Below are 22,215 nucleotides of genomic sequence, written 5' to 3'. Positions count from 1 at the left end.
TAAACAATTTAAATTTCAATTGACGAAACTCTAAAATACTGTACTTCAAATCACTCATTTATTAACTTTTTGAAGCTTTGACTGATATGTGTTTTTGTTTCTTTGAATGCAGAAAATATTTATGATACATTTCTTATTGCTCATGTACTAAGCAATAATAATTTATGCTTCAGTATTTTCTGAAGCATAAATTATATTCTAAATGATTTCTGTCAATTTTATTTTATTAATCTAATAGCAGTGCAAAATGTGTTCTGGTTTTTGCAAGCAGGCTAATTTTCTGGAAACATTGTCATGAGAATTTTTATTTTACACCGTTCATTTTTCTACTTGATTTTTATCTTCAATTAAATAATTGCTCTTGTGATTTGTAATTATTGTGTTTTTTTTGTTTTTTTTCTCCCAAACTTGAAATACATTTTAGGGGAAAATCTGTTCATTTTAAATGTTAAATCTGTGCTGTTGATATCCAGCAGGGTAAAAAATAACTTTTTAGACAAACAAATATTGGTATTTTCAGAGCAAGTAGAATGTAACTGAACATTTTTTTTCTTCCATAATTAGACTTTCGGTCTTGTTCAGACAGTGATCCCATGTCTGGATCTGCCCAGGCGTGGATCGTCTCACACAAGAGTTGCAGCCCAAATTAGATTCATCTTGCACAATTCCTTCTAGGTATTTAAATGTTTTAAGTCAGTGATTAATCAAACAGACAATAGATGCCTAATATATTTCTTTAAAAAGCTAAAACAAATACCTAAAAAGGCATTATGCTGTGAAAACGGAACTGACAACTCAAAGATTCCTTCTGTTTTCACTGGGATGTGCTAAATCCTGAAAGAAATTACTTCAGACAGACACAATGTGAGTAAATATAACATTCAGATTACAGCAGATGATTTTATTTACTAATAAATAAAAAAAACATCCATATTATCATGGCCCTATGTGAAAAAGTTACCATACCCTCCTCCACTGGTTAAGCCATGTGATTAGCCACATTTTAATCTTCAGTTTCCCAAGCCACACGTTGGCCTGTTTTACTTCTAAACCTGTTTGAACAAGAAATCCGTTATATGGAAACTTGTTTGACAACATGGAGTGAGCTAAAAAGGAAACACATCACATCCTGATCTAAAGAAATTCAAGAACTGATAAGGAAAAAAGGGTCTTATTTCCAAATGGTTACAAAGCCATTTCTTTGTAACTTTGGGAGCAGTAGGGAGGCCTTCCTTGGAATGGCTGGTTGCCATGGTTACTCCAATGAGGCATTGATACTCATCCAGGAAGTTACAAAAACCCCACAACAGGTTAGAGTTCACGATTCAATCAGTTATAAAAACACATTAGACCTGTTGTTGTCCACTAAGGACACTAAAACCACATTTTAGTTATAGGCTGAGCCAGACATTAAAAAGGGTTTACAGGGGCGGTAGCCCAGGTGGCTCAAAAAACGTTTTTTGTGTATACATTTAATGTTTTACAAATATTACACCTCACATTAAAGTCATGGGCTTGTTTCATATTGAGTTTTTTTTTATTTTGGATTTTTATTCATTTAAACTACACTCAAATATTTGAAAATTGGAGCCATCTGCTAGCCATCATCACACAATTTTTTTTTTTTTAGAATTGTGTGATTTTTTCTTTAATTCTGACTTATGAATGGAAAAGTAAAAAAAAAACCTTAGCTATATGCCTTTTACCTGAGCACCTTAAATATTTGTCATGTTTATAGAAACAATCACATTAAGGCAGCAGAAAATGATTCAAAAATCTAAAAAGCGCATTATATCAATTATCTAAACTGTGTCTAATTATTCTTATCTCTTAGTACTTATTAGAACATTTTAACAATTAATTATTAATTTAAGCTTAAAAATGTATTATTCTCTCCGTAGTTTCAACAGCTAGTGACAAGTCGTGACCAATCATTCTGAAAATCTGACCGGACAATATTTGGCTGCATCTCCAGTGGATATTATGGTTGTTTCAGAATGTGATCAATGACATCTCAGCATAAAGAGTCGTTACATACAATCAGCAGGGCCTCCAGGTGGCTGAGGTACGTTTCCTCGCTGGCCAGGATCCCAGACAGAACCCACTTCCTCATCTCCTGCCCCTTTTCCTGTTCCAGCTCCACCTGATACAAACATGAAATGGTGGGGAAGGAAAAAAAACAAAACCTTGTGAGATATGAAAGCATTTTTAATTTTCAATCAAGATGAATAATAACAACAACTTGAAATGCAAAATAAGCTTTAAAAGCTTGCTCACAAGCAGAAAACCTTAACTAGCTGTTGGGCAATGTGGGAACTGGATTCGTGATCGCACTCTGTAGGAGTTTTACATTCCAGGAGGCCAGCAGACACTCCTCACCTCTTAAAAAAGACAAATGTTTGTTTTCCCTCTCTCCACAAGGGGTTGTTTGAAGCGGGTCAAAGATATCGCTCATTTCAGTTGGAATAACTCTTTCAGTAATAACTCTGTTGTTGTGTGTACTGGAATGAAAAAGAAGCCCAGCCCCCTCCTCCCCCACCCGCCACCATCATTTAGGCTTTGAAAATCACATCAGAAGAGAAGAATACCTCAGATATGAGAGGAACAGAGCAAAAAAATGGGGAGGGATGTTAGTTTTTTTATTTATTTATTTTTTTCCCCAACATCTGTTTGGCTACAGTGTGTTTGCTGACTATGTGCGGCCTTTTCACCGACGCCCCGCTTCACAATGAAAAGCATTCCCCCATCTGGCAGCTACATGCTGCTCTGCATTTAATTGGTGGCATGTGGGTGCATCGGCTGGCACTTTTTTTTTTATTTCTGCTTTTATACAGCAGCTCAGCTATTAAACAGAGAATACTGCAATGTAAACATATATGAAGTACTTTCATTGCCATTTTAATTTGCCATTCTGACACCTTTTAATTCAGCAATTAAATCTGATGTAAGCAAATTTATTTGGACCGCGTCAGAAATAACCCATTAGATGTGATTTAACTGAGCTTGCTGCAGCAATTGTGACAAACTAAATGGATCCATTTATGATCAGACAGATTTGTTCATATCATTCACCAAAAATGAATCTGAAATAACACAAAGAATCAACTTTTACATATATCTATATTTACTTAAATTTAAGCAAATCTCATAATAAAATTAGTTAGTAAGTTACAGACATCTTAAAGGTGTAGTGTGGGTTCAACAAGGTGCAATGTTGATACCTCTTGAACCTTTTTACATTTTCTACAACCAGAAATGTTGCAGGTTTTAACAGATTCATTCTGAAAAATCCAACACAAAGCAGGAGTGAGCATGTATCATACTGCTCATCCTTTATTGTGGATTGTGATTCCTTATCTTATCTAAAAAATTTTGATTTATCATCATTGATTTATCATGATAAATTTCAGTTATTGATGGTAAATAAAAAAAAAACAAAACTGGCGGTATGATGGGAAATGTTATTTTTGATATTTTCTCCATGTTTGATGAGAACATCAATAAATATAAGCACATTAACAAAAAAAGACTAAATGATGTTACTGTGTGAGCAGTTTCTTAAAGTGGTGTCCTAAAGAATCCTGTTGTAAACTTTAATATTTTTCAAAAACGATAATTGTGTTTGTGCCATTATGAATGCTGTGTCACGCAGTCACAGCCAAGAGGCTACTTTAAAGTCATAATTAGGGTTTAAAATCATAATCTTCATTGCTATCACAGTAGCAATGATGGCAATGGCAGAGTCACAGTGGAAGAGTTTAGTTTAAAGCATAGTGTGTTAACACAAGGGATGCACGATATATCGGCATTAACATTGGTTTTGGCCAATGTTAGCCATTTATTGACATATCGGTATCAGTTCAATAAGTTAAACTGGGCCGATACAACTGATGTTTATTTCCATATTGCTGATGTTCGTGTATGAGTTTCAGGAGTTAGAGGGGGATGATTGTGAGACAAATGCACGCCACACTTTTCAGATTTTTATTTTTGGACCATATGAAAAGCATGTCTTCTTTTTTTTCCCCACTTGCCATTCAAGTACTACTTTCTGTGTCAAATAAAAATCCATGTAAAACCTTTTATTTGTGATAATACTGTGACAACATTTGCAGTAATGTTTATTCTACAGGTTAATTTCTTAAAAACTGTCAAGCCCTAAATAAAAATTAATAATAAATAAACAAAAGAATGTTTATGGAGGGCCTATTTCAGCTTTTTCTCTTTGAATATTTAATCTGAGAACCTGCTGGGTGATTGGTGTAAAAGTTGTGGGAAATGGTCAAGCAGACAACAAGACACATCATAAACCGTTTGAAAGATAGCATACTTTTAAGCAAAAAAAAAAGAAAAAAAAGAAGAAGAAACGGTTAACATAGACAGCAGAAAAAGCAAAGCAACAACTTTTATGCTCAGTAGGAAGAAGCGCAGATAATGACTATTGTGGACTGGAGCGTGGACAGAGGACACCGAAGGACAATGCAGCGACAAAGAGGGGGAAGCGGGGGAGCAAGAGATGACGGGAATGTGTCAGAGTTGTCGATCACAAAAACTTTACCGACTGCGTGGACTCCAGAGAACCGGACGACTGCGTGTCCCGGCTGTTCCGGTTCTTGGAGCGGAGCCGCGGCGAGGAGGACGGCGAGCCGCTGAAGGACAGAGTCTCGTGGCGAGGCGGGTGCTCCTCGGAATGCTCCAGGTCGTAGCCATAAGATGGAGGGTTTTCCATGTCTAGGGGAAAATGGGCAGACAAAGCACAATAGTCACATGATGAGCTGGAGATGCTGCTAGGTCATGGAGTTAACACAGACACACATTATTATGGGCAAGGCATCAAGCCGGAGCACCACTTCCAGCTGGAATGAGAATCGTAAAGTCACTGCAGGATGACATCTGTCCTGAACCTGGAATATTTGCCCATTCTTCTTTGGAAAACGGCTCAGTCAAATGAGACAGAGAGTGTTGGAGGAACAATTCTCTGTGCTTCTACAGTTTTTTTTAACTCATTCTACTGCAGCTCTGACCAAATGTTTAAGGTTGTGGTCTTGAAGGTGAACCTCCATCCAAGCCTCAAGTATTTATTAACCTCTAACAGGTTTTCATCCAGCTTTGTCCTGCATATAGCACCTTCCATATCCCCTTCACCTCTGACCAGGTGAAAACAAAGCATCCACAGAGCATGATGCTGGTGCCTTCATGTTTCCCTGGGGCTGCAAATTTCTTGTGACACAAAAAAGATAAATTAATGTTGGTCTCATTTGCGAGGCTAACCTATTTGTGGCATGAAAACAAGTAGGTTAGCCTATACAAATGAAATTAATTCATAAGTCATAATTCAATTTCAGCATTTTGAGACACTCACAATTTTGAGATTAAAATGAATAATTTATGTCATTAAAAGTCATAATTATGAGATTAAAGTTATAATTTTCAGAATCAAAGTTCCAACTTTGAGATAAAATGTCACAATTTTGACTTTCTATCTTAAAATTATGACTTTGAAAGTCAAAATTGTAGTTTTGAATCTCATAATTATAACTTTTACTCCATGATTCAAAGGTCCCATAATAAAAATAATAAATTTGAAAATTATGACTTCTAAACCCGTGATTTTAATCTTAAAACTGGAAATGATGACTTTAAAGCGCATACTTATGGGCTTCCATACATTTGACCAGAGCTCCTTGTTCCACATGCTTGCTGCGTTACCATGTGACTTATGGCTGCTTTGGGTGGTCCGGTTAGCTTTGTGTGACTTTACAAAACCATGCAATGGTCCTGTCACTGTTGTAATTTGCCATGAAGATATGAAGTGCACTAAATTCACATTCATGTGTGGCAGATGTTAGCATGTACAACATTGAAACTCCCTAATTACTGATAATATCAATATTTGTGTTATTTATTTTTCAGATTTCACCCTAAAGAATGAGGTAAACTGAGCTGTGTGCAGAAAAATCGAGTTAAAATACAAAAAAAGTGAAGAAAACTCCTCACCTGGACTACAGTAGTCATTATGATGTGAACAGCTGACGATAAACTCTCAGCATTAAGCTCTTCTGTTTTCATATTAAATCCTTTGTTAACCTCCATAAACCTGCGACCGACTTAAATCCAGCCTGTCCCAGTGAGCAAGGTGAAGCCAATGGGTGGATAAACAAGTGAAAAGGCAAGGCAAACACACGTGCCCTGCTGGATATACACACAGACCCCCTTCATCCACGTTTTTTTTGTTTTTTTTGTGAACAAACGAGATCTTCTATCTTGGTGTGATATTTACTCATAATTCACATATTTAGAGAAGTCTCAAAACTCACACAACAACAGATTTCTTTCGGAATCCTGTTTAAAAAAAATAAAAAATAGGCTAAATGCAGAGCCGAGTGTGGGTCGTGTTGCAACACAAACGCTTGCAGCCAGCCTGGGCTGGAAAAACATGTTGGGGATATACGTGACACTTGTCAGTGGGTCTTTCTAAGATGAGCAGCCTTCTGCATACTGTAATTACCGTCAGACACTCCGACTCACCAACATGTATAATCATCATCGCCTTGTTGTCAAGGACTTGGCAGCTCACTTATAGAATAGAAAAGCATCTAAAACCGTAGTCCAAAGAAAGAGGACGTCTGTCGTACTGTTGGACAGAGTATTTTAAGGAGGCCGCAAATTTGGTTCACCGCAGCACAAAAACAGGAAAATAAAGGATTACGGAAACAGGAGGAAGACGGAGCCATGTCACCCTGGAGAACCCTGCAAAAACACAGAATCCTACCGAGTATTTTTGGTCTAGTGCAAACGTCTTTTGTACACTTGAAATGAGACCATCTTATGAAATTAACTTATAAGTACCTTTTCAGCAGGAAATACAAGTTTGTTTCGAGTCAATAATTCCTTAATATTGATGGAAAATTAGTAGCTCCATTGGCAGATTATTTCATGAATAACAGGAAAAAATTTCTTGTCCCGTAAAGGAAATGATCTGCCAATGGAACTAGAACTTTTTCATCAATATTAAGAAATGATTGACTTAAACAAACTCGTATTTCTTGTTGAACAGTTGCTTATAAGTTAGTTTCATCTTATTTTGAGTGTATTAAGATATAGAAACTAGACTAAAAGTACTCAGAGAGATTTCGTGTTTTTGCTGTGAATCCAAAAGGACGAAAGTCAACAAACACCCAACCTCATGAGGCAAAGGTGGAAAAAAAAACCCCACCAATGTAGTTCAAGCAGCTTCCTAGTCAATACCAGCAGCACATCCTCCTCTAGGTAACTGTCAGAACCTCTTTAGTACCAGAAGTACATCCGGAGGAGGATTTCAAAGCGTGTTCTTACACCCCGGAACCTGGTCGTTTCTTTCTCACATGGAAACAGGTTTCAAACACGGCGCTCACTTGGCTGCGGCCGGTGTGAGAAAGCCGACATCACAATAGACCCTCAGCCAGAGCAGTTGTTGTAGCGATCACAAGGACGCCTACTGAGGAAATGTCCAGGCAGGTCTGCCCGGAAAATTCAGTAATTCATTTTGCTCCAGAGAGGAAACAGGCTTTCTACACAAGGTCATCTCTGCACAAACAGCCCCTCACTCCTGCTCCTAACACATCCCCTCCTGAAGTCACGGCCATTATGTGTTTACAGAGCACCCCCCTACACACACACATGCACGCACACACATACTTTGAAGGGCATGCGTAGCTTAACTACAGTAATAAATGGCTTTTGAAGCAGTTTAACACGCTGTTTTACAACTTTCCCCCCAGTACGCCTCAGACAGCAGTAGCTGGTTGTGGTTTCAGAGCAATCTCTCACAAAACTATTCTCAGTCGTCTTTACTGCCAACTCAAAGGGTGATCCACAAGGTTATGTATTTGGAACAATCTTATGAGCGCTGACAAACATAGTCTCTTCTTGACAAGAGGTTGTTGTTTCTGCACAGAATTTACTCATGAATTTGGTTTGAATCTAATGTTGCTAACATTCAATCTCAAACCCAAAATTTGACACCAGTTCTAAACGGTGCCGAGAGAAATTTGATGTTTTTAAATCTAAGAAATCTTGATGGTGGTAATATTAATATTACATCACAAGCATGCAATACCTTAATAATCTAAACAGGATTGTTGGGATACTAAGATCAAGTCAAAAATGAGACGCTAATTTAAGATTAGCCTAATTTTGTTTAGCAATATACATAAACTCAAAAAGAAATTGATTAAACTGATTTTTTTCTCTCTCATGTCTGCCTCCCATCTCCTCCTATGACATAGTGAACTACTTAGCGAACAGTAAGTGGTGCGTACACCATGGAGGAGCTTTGCGGTCTGTAATCCATGGACGCACACAATTACTGTTTCAAAAGATTTGTAAAGGCTCTCCAAACTCTTCAGGTGAGTAACAAAGTTCTGGTGACTGGCAGAGTAAGAAAATGCAGTAACACAAGTAGGCTACATGTTCGCCTTAGCTTGCAGATAAAAGCTACATTAGTTAAGCTAATTTTGCTAGTAAGTACTACAGTAAATATCACTGATATTTATGGTAGTATTACACAGAGGAGGGTGGAGTACTGAAAATTTGTAGTTGAGTAGCAGTTGTAATGTACTCATATTGTTTCTGATTTAGACAGGAACGAGGTGAGAGCTAATTCTAAGCTTGTGTCATAGCGACTCCATCGCAACTATCACGACAGTTAGTTACAGATACCTACCAAGATGGCTGTCAGCTACAAAGGTCCTGGAAGTGTGTCGCCACATGAGAACTGTGTATACAATATACACACCTGCTCATCTCATTTTAGTCCTTGCATTCTAATGAAGGTTAAAGAGAATGCAGCGTTGCTTCCTGGTGTTTCAGATTTGTGTTTCCTCGACCTAAAATGCTTCCTTTCTATTTTACATAACAGGCTCATCTGCCTTCAATGGATTTGCTGTAAATCAGTCAACACATACATACAGAATAAAGCCAATATAATGTTCACAGATATAATCCCCTTTAGAGGATTAAAGAATTGAACAGCTCCTTAACACCGCGGTGGACCCACTGTAACAGGACAGCCCTCCGTTTGCGTGACCTCAAAGTATTAGGCGAAAAGCTGGTGGGTGGTGAAGATGGCTGTGATAACCGTGACATGTCTGCCCAAATACCCAACTATGCGCAGCTTAAAATCCTTTCAAGCTCTGCAATCGAAACGTAATAAATACATTCTAATGACGTTACATAAGACTTAACAGCTGTGGGTTTGAGCCGTGCAGAGCGGGGGATCACAGAGGAGCCGCTTTTGCTTTGGACCGTCACTGAACTCTAATTCTGTTTTTCAAGAATTTAATTTAAACCTATTCCAATGAATCAGGTATATATTGCAACATCTGATTTTCCTTTTGTTTACCTTACTGACACCCAGACTTAAAAATAGACGCAGAGAAATATACAAACCCCTCTGCCAAACAAAGTGGGTCCGAACTCTCGAGCCTTGCTTCTGAGAACAATTAGTCACCGTGAAGTACTTTTCCTTCCTGCAGCATGTGAACAAGAGACCCGTTCAGAACAGCAACAAAAGTCCTGTAGGACCCTCATGACAAAGCAAAGCCACGGTGAAGCCCTGATCCTAATCCATACAGATGAATTACGATAAAACAGATAGAGGGGCAGCGACAGATGTGCAGCAGAGATAAAGTTGCCAGTACCACAGCTTCTCCATCACCCTAAATAATTAAGTAACCCTTTTTTACTAAAACACGGCCTTTGAGAGACTCAAATTTTCTGTTTTTACTCGTATTAAAACCAACAGCTTGTGCTTAGCTTTAAAATGAGATTAGCATGAAAGCTGTTTCAGACCACAGCAGCGATCTGAAGGTTATTACAGTTAACTAAAACTAACCAAATAACCAAAACTGAAATAGTGAAAACATTTTCGCTAACTGAAATAAATAAAAACGGTAATTAATGGGGGAAAACTAACTGGAACTATATCAAGTTTTTAAAACTAACTAAACATACTGAAATTACAGATAGGATGTTACATCAATTATTTCAGTATGTTTTAGTTAGTTTTATAAACGCACAATGCCGTTAGTTTTTTTCCCCATTAATTATCGTTTTCACTTATTTCAGTGAACACAAATGTTTTCTCAATTTCAGTTTTTGTCATAACATTCGTTTTAGTTAATTATAATCATCTTGGTCAGCAGTCAGCAAATTACGATAATCCATACTCCCCTTGGCGGTGCTCATAGTCCACACAAAAAACCCCACAATAATTCAACAATAATTGAATAACTTCTTTTAAAACAGTATTTTTTGTTGAGTATTCATAACCCAATCGATGTATATTCACAATACTTTGACTTTTTTAATTTTGCACCTAAAAATTAAGTAACGTATGAAAAACTAAAACTACTAATAAAAACCAAACAATATTTAACTAATAATTGCTAAAAACTAGCAGAAAACCTCTTAAAAACTCAAACTAAGTAAATTAGACAAAAAGTTGCACGAAAATAAAACTAAACTATAATGAAAAACCCAAAACTATTATAACCCTGGTGTAGGATCTGCTGATGAATGCTGGAGGACAAGAGAGTCAAAAGCTGCAGTATAATATCTGCTCACTGATTTAACATAGACCACAGGGGGAAAATATCAATTTTGTTCGACTAATGGCATCAATTTCAGACACCAGTTCCCAAGAGTAACAACCCAACGGAGCAAAAAGGTCGATGGATTGAGCCCAGCTGGAACCAGAATAGCAGCATCTATGTTCCCCCCACCCGGCCCGGTTCACCAATAGGAAAACCAGAATGCAGCCCAAACTCGTGAGAGAACAGAGACGAGTGCGACGCAAACTCCTCACTCCCCGCTGTGGACATATTGACCGTCCCGTGCAGAGGACAAGCTGGCTGATGGACGGAAATTTGATCACAAGTCCCTATGAATAAACAAGGTCTGATTTATGCAGCTCAGAAAAGGCCTGAAAATGAAATTTAAGCCTTCAGAACTCACAGGAGAGAAGAAATGTCCAGTGAAGGACGCCGTCTCCGTCTGAAAAGTAGAACACTTTCATATAATAACCTGCAGAAGGCTCAGTAAGAGCCACGGCTTTATGAGTCCGGAAAATGGATTCTCATCTGGATTGTGGCAGACGGGAACAGCGGGAAAATCATGTCGGAGACACAGAAAACATGAAGCAAGGTGCTCAAAATATTACATTTCAGCCTAAATGCAAAGCACTTTGGAGGAAATAACAACACAGCACATCATTCTGAAACCCCCATCCTCCCTCCCCCTCACCTCCAGTGGTGTTAACATCAGCTGTAAAGATGCCTTTCCTCAGAGAAGCTGGTGAGAGTTTATGGAAATATGGATGGAGCTGAAGAATCCTTGGGGGAAAAAAAAACCTACTAAAACTTCCAAAAGACCTCAAGACTTAGTGGAATGATTTAGATCAAGCAACATTTTTGTGTTAAAATGGTCTAGTCAAAGTCTAGACTTAAATCCAACAACAAATCTTTGGCAGAAGTTGGAAAATATCAGATACTAATGTCTTCAAACTATAACTTTTGCTTTTTAGTAACATAGGATTATAAAAAATGTTTATCAAAATATAAATTTCTGTATTTATCCGTCTTCTGCTGTGGAAAAGAAAAAAACCATCTCAGGAATGATCCACATGACCTAAAGTTGTTCTGATCAGGATATTCTGCATGGACTATGCTGGAGTGTTCTCACACCTGGTAGCTCTGTGGACTCAGTTTGATTGTGGATAAAAGTTGCAACATGTGTTACATTTTCGGTTTTGTGGCTCTCTTTCACACTGCATTGTGTTAAATGAAACAAACTATTTAAAAAAAAAAAGAAAAAGCTGATCCCCTCCTCTCCTCTGGTGGCGCTGCTCCAAGAATCTTTGAAGGAAATGACACAAAAACCTCTCAAGAAGACATGAGAGCAACTTCCTTCTTCACAAAATGTTAACAAAAATGGAGTAGCGTCAGATTTTAGCAGTTGTCTCTTCTGACTTTGACAAAAAAGCCACAAGTCACTTCTCCCGGTAGCACTAGACTCTCTTGTTTGTTTTCGTTATATTTACCCAGAATGCCTTGCTTTGTCCACTTCCTGCTTTTAGAGTAGTCTCCGGTGAACTTAGCGTTCACATTTTGCACCAGAGTTCACTTCAACCGAACAAAAGTTTGCTTTTATGATTTAAAAAAAAGCAAACTTCCCAAAATAAACTTTTTAGACAAATAAACTGGAGTTGGATTAAAACGGTTGGTGAGAATGCTCCCTTGACTTTTACATGTAAACTTTGTAAAAGCTAATTTTGCCTCCTCCTGTAACCAGGCCTTCTGACATGCCAAATCCAGACACAAGCTGTGTGTCTTCAGGCAGAGTGTAACAATGTTGCACCCTGTGGCTTACGTAAGGCATCGGCTGAACTACAAGGCCCTCTGCACCAGAGTTCTGCTGAGGTCCACCAGCACATGGTTCAGATTCACTGTGAGAAAACCTAAAATTATCACCAGCCATTGAGCGGTGAGGATCAGAACTGAGCAGCAGCCCAGCTCCGTGCAGCTACTAATCAGGGTACATTGAAATAGCTCAGGGTGGTCAGACTTCAGCTCATAACACACCACATTAAAAGAAAACAGTGCCTGATAGCCGCTGCAATCTGGAAAAATAAACAGAAGTGTGCAAAAGGAATGTCATAAACAGGAATCAATCTTACTGAACTCACTTTCTGAATTCATCATTTGCATTAGAAGCGGCACAGTTACGTCAAACATTTTGTTTAAATTCTAATCGACAGATGACATCGCTGTTTTGACGTGAGCGGAGACAAGAAGAAATCGGCGACCTCTTGGTTCACTGAAATATTCATGTGAATGTCTAAGAGGGATTAAATATTAGTGAACGAAGCTCACCTGATGTGCTTCAATGTGATTGACTCTGTTATAATCTGCCTGGAGACAGAGAATTTAACGCAGTGTTTCATTTACCAGAGCACCGGGCCAGGACTGGATTAATGAAAACATTTCAGATTTACTTTGCTTAAGAATACAAGACTCCACAAAATCTGTGCAAAGGTTTCTGGATGTTATATGAGCTTCATTAAGTCAGGAGTTCACTTGTTAATAGAGATCCGACATTGACATTGGAAATCGGTCCAATATCATCCAAAGAAATAAGTATCTGATTGTATTAGCCTGCAGCTAAAATCTCCGACCAATTGGTTATTAATTTATGGGTCCGCTAGAAGACCCCTTATGATGGACAAACTTTGGACTTGGTTTTTCCTCGCCCAGACGCGTGTCACCGGGGCCCCACTTTGGAGGTGGGGCACGATGGCGAGCGCCTGGTGGCCGGGCTTTTACCCATGGAGCCCGGCCGGGCTCAGCCCGAAGAGGAGACGTGGGTCCCCCTTCCGATGGGCTCACCACCTGTCGGAGGGGCCAAAGGGATTGGGTGCATTGTGCTTCGGGCGGCAGCAGAGGGACCCTGGCGGTCTGATCCTCGGCTGCAGAAGCTGGCTCTTGGGACGTGGAACGTCACCTCTCTGGTGGGGAAGGAACCGGAGCTAGTGTGCGAGGCTGAGAGGTTCCGGCTAGAAATAGTTGACCTCACCTCGACACATGGCTCTGGTTGTGGAACTAGTCTCCTTGAAAGGATGCCTCCTGGACGCCTCCCTGGTGAGGTGTTCCGGGCACGTCCCACCGGGAGGAGGCCTCGGGGAAGACCCAGGGCACGGTGGAGGGATTATGTCTCTCAACTGGCCTGGGAACGCCTTGGGATTCCCCCCGAGGAGCTGGAAGAAGTTTTCTGGGGAGAGGGAAGTCTGGGCCTCCCTTTTGAAGCTGCTGCCCCTGCGACCCGACCCCGGATAAGCGGAAGAAAATGTATGTATGGATGTATGGATGGATCCGTTATTCTCAAGCCTGTTATTGACTATTGTTCTCTGTTTGAGTAACATCACTTGATCAAACCCTTTCTAACATTTCACACTACAGAGCATCTTTGGTCAGAGGCCTCTTCAGACTCAGTGCAGTGCAGGCTGCTGCAGATCATCACCATCTTCAATAAGTCTTTGAAGAATCTTAATGAATAACTTACAACAACATTTAATTTCCCTTTGGGATAAATTAAAGTCTTTTTGAATTTGAATCTGAATAAGTAATAAGAGCATTTATGTTTTGTGCTGATATCATATCGGTTCAATATGGGTAATCGGCCAATACTCAAAACTGCAAGTTATCAGTTTATTTGAAATTGATGTATTTCCATTAAGCAAATGGAGACGCAGCCATCTTCCATTGTTTGGAAGATGGAGCAAAACACAGGAAGATGTTAGAGGCTGTGTGAGGCTTGCAGCCGGGGTAGAGGTTCAGGTAACTACAGTGAACTGTGAGCTAAATACACATACACACCACACTTTTCAGATTTTTGTTTGTAAACAAAGTGGGAGAACCATGCATCGTATGTCTCTGATTTCTTGATTATGCGCTGCATTGTGCCAGTCAGTCGCATAAAATCACAACAGAAGACATTTAACTTTGCGCTCGTGATGAAATGTCAAAAAGTTTATAAAATTTCAAAAACAATAATAAGTTAGCATATCTAGCAGAATACATTTCTGTTTGTATTCATTGCCAACTGAGTTGCTTTGAGTTCAAAGTTTAGCCAAAAATATAAAACTCGTAGCATCACACAAACAAACAAGCTCCACAGGTCAGGCTCCCTACAATGGAGGTGAACTCATAGAGCACTTAACATTTCATTAACCACTTCCCCCCACACCCCACAAGCAGCTGAGACATTCCATAAACACTTGGACTGCCAGCCTGCAGCACAGAGGGCCCTTTGAGCAAGGGGACCGAGGGAGGGGAGCCCAGCCCGCAGGTCCAGAGGGCCGAGGCTGAGCACGAGGGACTGGAGCCCTGCAGTCCTCCGAAAACATGCCACACATTTGTTTTCCCTCCAGATCATCTACGGAGAGTCGTACGTTACGCTGCGTATGTGAACGGTGTGAGATGAACAGCATCGTTCAGAATCAAGAGTCCCAACGAGCATTTCTGTTGTGCTTTCTGATCAACAACGGGAACACAAAGACTATTCATGCCTTCCACTGCCAGAGCAGCTGGGGAGGCCTGGTCTGGTGTACTGATGAGCTGCCAGCTTCTGAGCACTGAAAAGGAGAACAGGTGCCTTACTTTCACACAAATGCAGAGTTGCCCTGTTGGACTTCCTCTTGTACGCCCACGTTTACTTTAGGAAAGGGAGAGGCTGAATTCTTTGGCTCCCCACCCTCTGACCCCCCGCCCCGACCGCTGGAGCTCAGGCGTTCACATCCAGGTAACAACGACAGGTCTGTCTGGGCTTCCACGAGGGACATCAAATATCCACGAGTCTGCAGTTAACTGGGTTTGATGGCGCAAGTCTTGCTGAGGCGGCAAATTGAGCCAGCCTCCGGTCTGAAGCAGACAGACAGTGTCCCAGACAGACGCGCTTACAGGCCAAACCCGCGCAGCATACTGACCAAGGCGCTCCCGGATAAATGCATCCGAAAAGACAAATTGGTGTTTTTATTTTATTTTTTGTGGGGATTATTATTAACCTAATGGGAGGTTTTGCATCCCATTTTTTCCGACTGCATCTTTTACGCATTATATTAAAGCTGCAGTAACGTTTGTGAAATTTTTATTTTATTTAATTATTTAAATTATTTTTTATTTTTCTACGCCGTTAACATATTGAGCAGCAAGTACATTAGATTGATTGACAGCGTTAAGACCTGCCTTTTGGCTCTGATTGGTTGCTTTTGGTCAGGAGTCGTGCATTTCTTCAGATGGTAACAGCAGCTCAGGGAGGGGCTGGAGGAGATAGATCTTTTAACATCTCATTTGTCTTATGTTATAGAGTCTCAACATGAAGATAGTTTTAACAAATATGCACAAAACCCCCCCACATTTTTTATAAAAGTTACAAACGTACAGCTTTAACCCTGAGAGAGCCGAGACCCTTCCTCAGCCGCGGCAGAACTCCTTAAGAGCCACAGCCACGACTGTGTCGTGATGATAATTAATTATGGCAAAAATAACCCATCAGAGGGATGGCCTCTTTAAAGGTCTACCGCCAATCAGCAGCTACATTCACAGCTGGGGTTGGCAATTGACCTAGATAACCAGAAAGCAGGAGACAACGCTCATTTCTACCATTCTCAGGGTAAAAGTCTGCTGAAGTGTGTCAGTTCCACAGTCGGGCCATTTTGGGAAGACAAGAGGAAAATAAAGTCAAGAGACACCAGGACAAGCATGGCTTTGTCTGCAGCAACAGGAAGACGTAGCCAACGGTAAAAAAACAAAAAACAATCACACGTTTTTGATGAAGACAGAAAAAGCCCCCACACCAGATGCGCAGTGAATCATCTGCGCATCAGGAAGCCATGTCACTTCTGTCTGGTGCAGTGTGGATTATCAACAGCAAAAACCCTCATCTAGTCATCTGTGTTTACTATTAACATCAGTTTAAAGGGGCAGTATTATGTATTTTCTGGGCACATAGTGCCAATTTGTAGCACAATCAAGTAACTATGATAAGTTCAGTTATCACTTCATAATTTAACACCTTGAAATTGGACCGCTGTCTCTTTAAAAACTTCTGCCCTTTTCTGAAACTCTGCCTTAAGGAAGTCATCACAACATGGCTCCTCTATTAACCCTTTAACAACATTTTTACCAGAGTTCCACTGAGAAGTAGCTCCTATAATGAGCTCAGCAGATACGTAGTTCCACCAGGTATTTTCCAATTGCACCTGGCTAGTCTGAAGGAGCTGAGAGGGGGATTCATGGGAGATGGCTGCTCTGTGAGGTGGGAGCTCGGAAACTTGTGGACCGCAGCTACAAGGAGGAGCTGCGTCTCGAAGGCGGGGCTAGGTCCCTCCAGGTGTTTTGCCCCAGAGTAAAGGATTAAAGGATTTCTCAAATATGCATGAACAAATTAAAGCAACACTCCAGGTGTGTTTTTGATGATGGAATGACATTTTAACATGACGCAAATCTCAAAAAAGTTGTTTTTAAATAATTCTCTTCCTTTAAACTAAATGAAGTTTAGAATATTCCAGGAGTACACCTCACGTTTTCTGTTTTTGTTACATTACAACAAACATGAACGCATTCCGCTGTAATTTTACATGACAGACCAACATTAAACTGGACATTTTTGGAAAGTGGAAGAAAAACAATACATGGTTTTAATGGGGTTTTTTCTCCAAAATAAAACAAAATAACATAAAAAAAATTGTAGGGATTCAGTCCCCCTGAGTCAGTGCCTTGACCTGAGTTAGACTGGCTGGAGGCTGCAAGCCTAATCTTTTCCCGTGGACTTTTACTCGTCCGTTTTAACACATGACTATGCTCTGGTTCCATGTTAAGGTTTGTTTTCTTCCAGGAAGCTGAACGTCTGCTCCAGCCTCAACTCTTTCGCAGTTTAGCAGCATGTTTTCTTCCTACACCACACTATTTATCTCCATCTTCCCATCAACTCTGACCAGCTGTCATGTGCATCCACCACCCATACTTTTGCTTTATGGAGGGATTGTCCAGCACTGGTTTTCCACCACACATCCAGTTTTAGATGAGGAGCAGAAACATAAATATTGTCTCATGTGCCTTTGTGTTCTATAAAGTCTAGATTTGTAGAGAGTTTGACTTAACAGATGTGATTTCAGCAGAACCCTAACCTATTTGTGTGTTTTGGAATATTTAAAGCTGTACCCGTCACAATAAACAATACGTGAATTAATCATATGATGAATTAAAATAAGCACAATAACTTCCATTTGGACAACAATCATCAGAGAGATTGCTGCAAAGCCGCCATTTTGAGAAACGTTGCAAACATTTGACACCCAGTATGAAGTAGTTAGCCTGCACTTCCTGGCATTTTTTCCTGTTTTCTCTGTCTAAGCTGAATGACTATTACGTTTTGAAATACAATTGTTAATTGTTGCTCCATTCGTTTTGGTTTATTTTGAATATTTAAAATGTCTTCCAGTTTAAGTGTTATATGTTCTTTAGAAATGTAAATTTGTTTGATCTTTCAGTGGGTGCACTCGCATTATTATTATTAATCCATTTTTAGTATTATATTAGTTGAGAATGACAATGTTTATCATTTATTGCAACAATTCCTACGACAGGTCCAGCAAAATTTGTTATTGTGACAGGTGATTCGCAGCTTATTTCACTGTTTGCAACTGTCCAATATATGAGACTTAAAAGCATGATTACAGCACTGAGAGTTTATTTTGCATCATTTAACGATAAGTGCAACCAAAATCAACTATTCCAAATGCTGCTTACAAAGCCACGAAGCCACAAACAAAGAGCAGTTTCTCCAAAAAAACAAACAAACAAAAAGAAAAACCTAACCTCCAGCCTGAATCCTAATCCAGCAGTGTGCACCCTAATGTTGTTACAAAATCACAAAGTAAATCCAGACTTCTGGTAATCCACAGAGCAAGGTCCACATGAGACAGCTGTGCCATTATGTCACAAACCCGGAACAAAAGCTGCGAGGCCGGGATGCGAGACAGGGCAACTCAGTGTGTGTGTGTGTGCGTGTGTGTGTGGGGAAGAGTACGACACATCACAGAAAGTGTGGAAGCAGAGATTTTTTTTTTAACACAGGGAAGGTCGACTAACTGGTGACAGGATGAGCCGTTGCCTGCTGTAACAGCTGTGAGCGTTCAGTCCCACTGCTGACCATAGAAATGGTAGACAAAAGAAAACTATCACAGCCACTCAATGCCAGATGTATTTCACACTCCTCATCACTATGACAACTGAGAGAAGTTTGCTTTATAGACCAATCAAGTTAATTTTGTGCAAACTTTCCTCCTCCTTCTACAGTATTTGAAATGAAATGTCTAATAAACGATCTCAACATAGTCACGCAAGCATCACGCTAGTTTACACTTAATGCTGATTATGTCACTGAATATCTACCCTGTTGGTCACATGTTCTGAGTCAAGAAGCTTTAGGCTGACCAAAAAAAAAACCACTATCTTGCTCATCTGTTTAACCCAATCCTCAGTGGATCGCTTTCACACTGAAACAGTCACTTACCCATTTCCGTCTTCTAATATAAGCAAGGCGGTGCCCAGATCACATCCACAGTGGGCAGTGGGTGGCTTCAGCCAGTGACAACACATCCGTGTGAAATTCTCACCTTAAAGATGCTAACCAGAGGTGTTTTCTTTCTAACAGCAAAAAAAAAAAAGCCTGAGCATTTGGAGGATGGCTTTTGGATTGATGGATTCCTACGTAGACACAAAACAACCAGAAAATCTGACTAAGTGAGGGTGTTGGACTTCAGCTAAATGTCTGGCTTAAACAAACTTTTTCAAAGGAGGGAAACCTTCCATCAAGACTAAAAAGCCACTTTCCTTATCGCGATTAACACGGTTATATTGTTACCGTGCCAATACCTCCCCTTAATGACTGATTCCTCTATTGTGTTCACACATCTCACCAGGAAACGTTACCAGAGACCTCAGCGATGGAGGTAGATGCTCCGACTCCAAAAGACAAGAAAAGAACCACAAGATTATCTCCATTTATGTTTCAAAAGGATAACCTTCTCTGATGCCCTGTGCTAACTTGAAAGCACAGGGCATCAGATAAGCTCTATTGGTTGATGTAGTTAGTTCTAAACAAAACATGGAGGAAGTTCTTGCTTTGATGCAGTTCATGACCAGGGAAGTGAAATTTGGAGGCATCAGTATTTGACAAATAAAAAAAGTTTGGTTCAAATCTCTGGCATATTAACTGAAGAATCACAAGGACCTAAAGTCACTTCTGCTCCATTATCATCTTCTGCTAATAGACCCACTGTAGTACAGAGATAAGGCTCTGACTGGCTCTGATTAGTGATCAGCAGGTCAATTATGGAAAAATTTTCCTCCTCCCAACACATTAAGGCAAGAGTTCCTATCATATTTGGTTTGAAGTTTATTTTTAATAGTATTTAATAGTAGGGTGCACCGATTACCGATCTTTACAAAGTCCGACCTGCTGAATCCGATTTTGTCCGATACCCATTTTTTTTGTCTGAATGTAGCTAAATATAGCAAGAAAGTTGCTGACTTGGCAGCATTGGGGTGGCTATTGTTAACCACAAACATGCAGACCTGAGCTGGTGGGCATGTCTGTCAGTCAAACGTTCTCTCAAAGCAAAGCAAAAGAGAACATCGGCTGATTTTTAGACCTTTTCAAAGGTAGCAAGATTGGTGGAAAAGTGGCTTCACATACAAGTATCGGCTGATCACCAATGTCCCAACATTAAGGAAATTGGGGCAGATTTATTGGTGCACCCCTATCTAATAATTCAATCAAAATCATCATCAGCAGGCCAGACTATGAGGAATACCAGATTCCATATTAGGCAGGTGAGGCCTGATTGATGCATTTCTACTTTTGTGTTTTAACTTCTGAGAACTAAAAAAGTCAGAGAATGTGTGTGTGTTCTGCAGCGACCTACCGAGATCTCCTTGAACACTGTTGTCATGGGAGGTCCTGCTGGATGTGGTGGAGTCCCCATCACTGGGCCACATGTGGCCCCTCTTACGGACCCCGACGATGGAGGGGACGCCATGCTGCTTCAGACATTTCTGGGACAGAGGGGTAGGCGGGCTGCCACTGTCGATGGACAGCTGGGAGTATTGGGAGGGAGAGCGGCTCTTCTCCCTGAACATAGGGTAGGTGGTCGGGCTGGGAGACACTTGGCTGGACTGGCCGGAGGAGAAGTCCTCCTCGCTGGAGGTCAGGTTCTCGTTGGAGCTGCAGTCCGGTGTGTAGCCGCCCCCGACATCGTCAAAGCTCCCGGGAGAGTAGGAGCGCCTTGGCCAGGTGAGGTGAGGATCCTCGTCCATGCTGCGGTCCCTTATGTGGATCACCCGAGTGTCCCCTTCACCCATCATTCCTCCGACGTACACGCTGGTGTACGGCTGGCACTCCACCGGCTGTCTGTCCGACCTCCCCTCAGCGGACCTGATTGCCCCATCTGTCAGGAAGTGTGGGCTGACCTCTGGGTCGTCAGGAGACCCATTGAAGCTCCCTTCAGTGGACCTGCCTCTCTGAACAGGCTTGGCAAGGTCCCCCGCAGAAGACAGGTTGCCCGGCAGGGAATGCAGGGACCTCTTCCGCTCCATCTGCATGGCCTGGCTGCCCAGGGTGCTGATCTTATCCGAGACCTCCTTGTCGTTCACCCTGACCAGGCCTCGCTCGTGGTGGTACTCCATGTTCACATAGAAGGGCTTGTCCTGGCTCACTATCACGGACAACCCCTTGCTGTCTCCGGCTGTGTGAGAGTTGGCTCTCCTGATGCGCTCGAAGTTGGACCTCAGGGCCGCCACAGACCCTGTGCCAACTGGGAAGTCAGGGGGCTCGGAGTCCTGGCGAACAGGTGACATCCTTTCTTTCTGTTTCGCCAAACACAAACCATCCACCACCTCCTCTGGATGTCCAGTGTTCCTCTGAGTCTTGCAGGAGCCTCTCTGCTTCTGCTCATCTGTCAGTGCCTCTTCAGTGTAGGACCTCCTGTTTTCTGACCCACCGCTGGACAGATCTCTGTCATTTGTTGATGGCATCTTTTTAAACCCCCATCTCTGTCCATCGTAGGATTTCCTTTCTTTAGCCAGAAGAGTCTGAAGGTAGATCATCCGAAAACGCTCTTTATTGACTTCTTTCTCCAAGTGCCGGATGGAGGACTTGCATTTGTCCAGCTCCTGTTCAATATGCCCCAGCGAGCCAAGGTCCATTTTAGGCGGATCAGACTCAGGGAACTGGGCTCTCCATGCCTCCACAAACCCCAACGGTTCCACCATTGTGAAGACTCGTATATAAACGCCTCAATCTACCAATAACAGAGAGAAACGCCAATCTACAGCTTCTACTGGGCCAGAGTGTTTACAACTCACAGCTTCCATAGTTTAGCAGCACATTAAGAAAAAGATAAAGTCATGCAGAAATCACGGGTGCGATCTCATTACCGCCAAGTCCAACACATGTGAGTTTCTCCCAGTTTTCTAGCTCGATCCCGAGAGGAGGCAGTGCGGTCTCTGGAGATCTTCTGTCTGCCTCTGGGTCTGGTGTCAGACTGACTCGCAGCTCTCTGCTGTTTGGTCGCAGCTCAAAGAGGAGGGGCCACTGAAAGCCCGTTCAGATTTATGC

At 41.1% G+C, this 22,215-nt stretch overlaps 1 protein-coding gene across 2 annotated transcripts in view; it reads right to left on the bottom strand.

Annotated features, from left to right (window-relative positions):
- Positions 1–22,188, bottom strand: part of si:dkey-91m11.5 (BCR activator of RhoGEF and GTPase) — a 45,127-nt gene extending 22,939 nt beyond the window's left edge. Inside the window, exons 1-3 of one of the 2 annotated variants that reach the window (XM_081611303.1) lie at positions 20,525–22,188; positions 4,559–4,731; positions 2,039–2,143 (exon numbers count right to left, since the gene is read on the bottom strand). In XM_081611303.1, coding sequence (XP_081467429.1) covers positions 2,039–2,143; positions 4,559–4,731; positions 20,525–21,869 — 1,623 coding nt within the window. In that variant the 5' untranslated portion in view covers positions 21,870–22,188. Of the gene's footprint in view, positions 1–757; positions 2,013–2,038; positions 2,144–4,558; positions 4,732–20,524 lie in introns of those variants that run through there. The other variant, XM_081611304.1, reaches the window with a different exon arrangement.
- Between the last annotated feature and the right edge of the window lie 27 nt (positions 22,189–22,215).

The sequence above is a fragment of the Poecilia reticulata genome, chromosome 9 (assembly GCF_904066995.2).
Source record: "Poecilia reticulata chromosome 9, P_reticulata-male-v2, whole genome shotgun sequence".
In the NCBI taxonomy this organism is placed as follows: Eukaryota; Metazoa; Chordata; class Actinopteri; order Cyprinodontiformes; family Poeciliidae; genus Poecilia; species Poecilia reticulata.
This window is presented reverse-complemented; position numbering and strand designations above follow the sequence as displayed.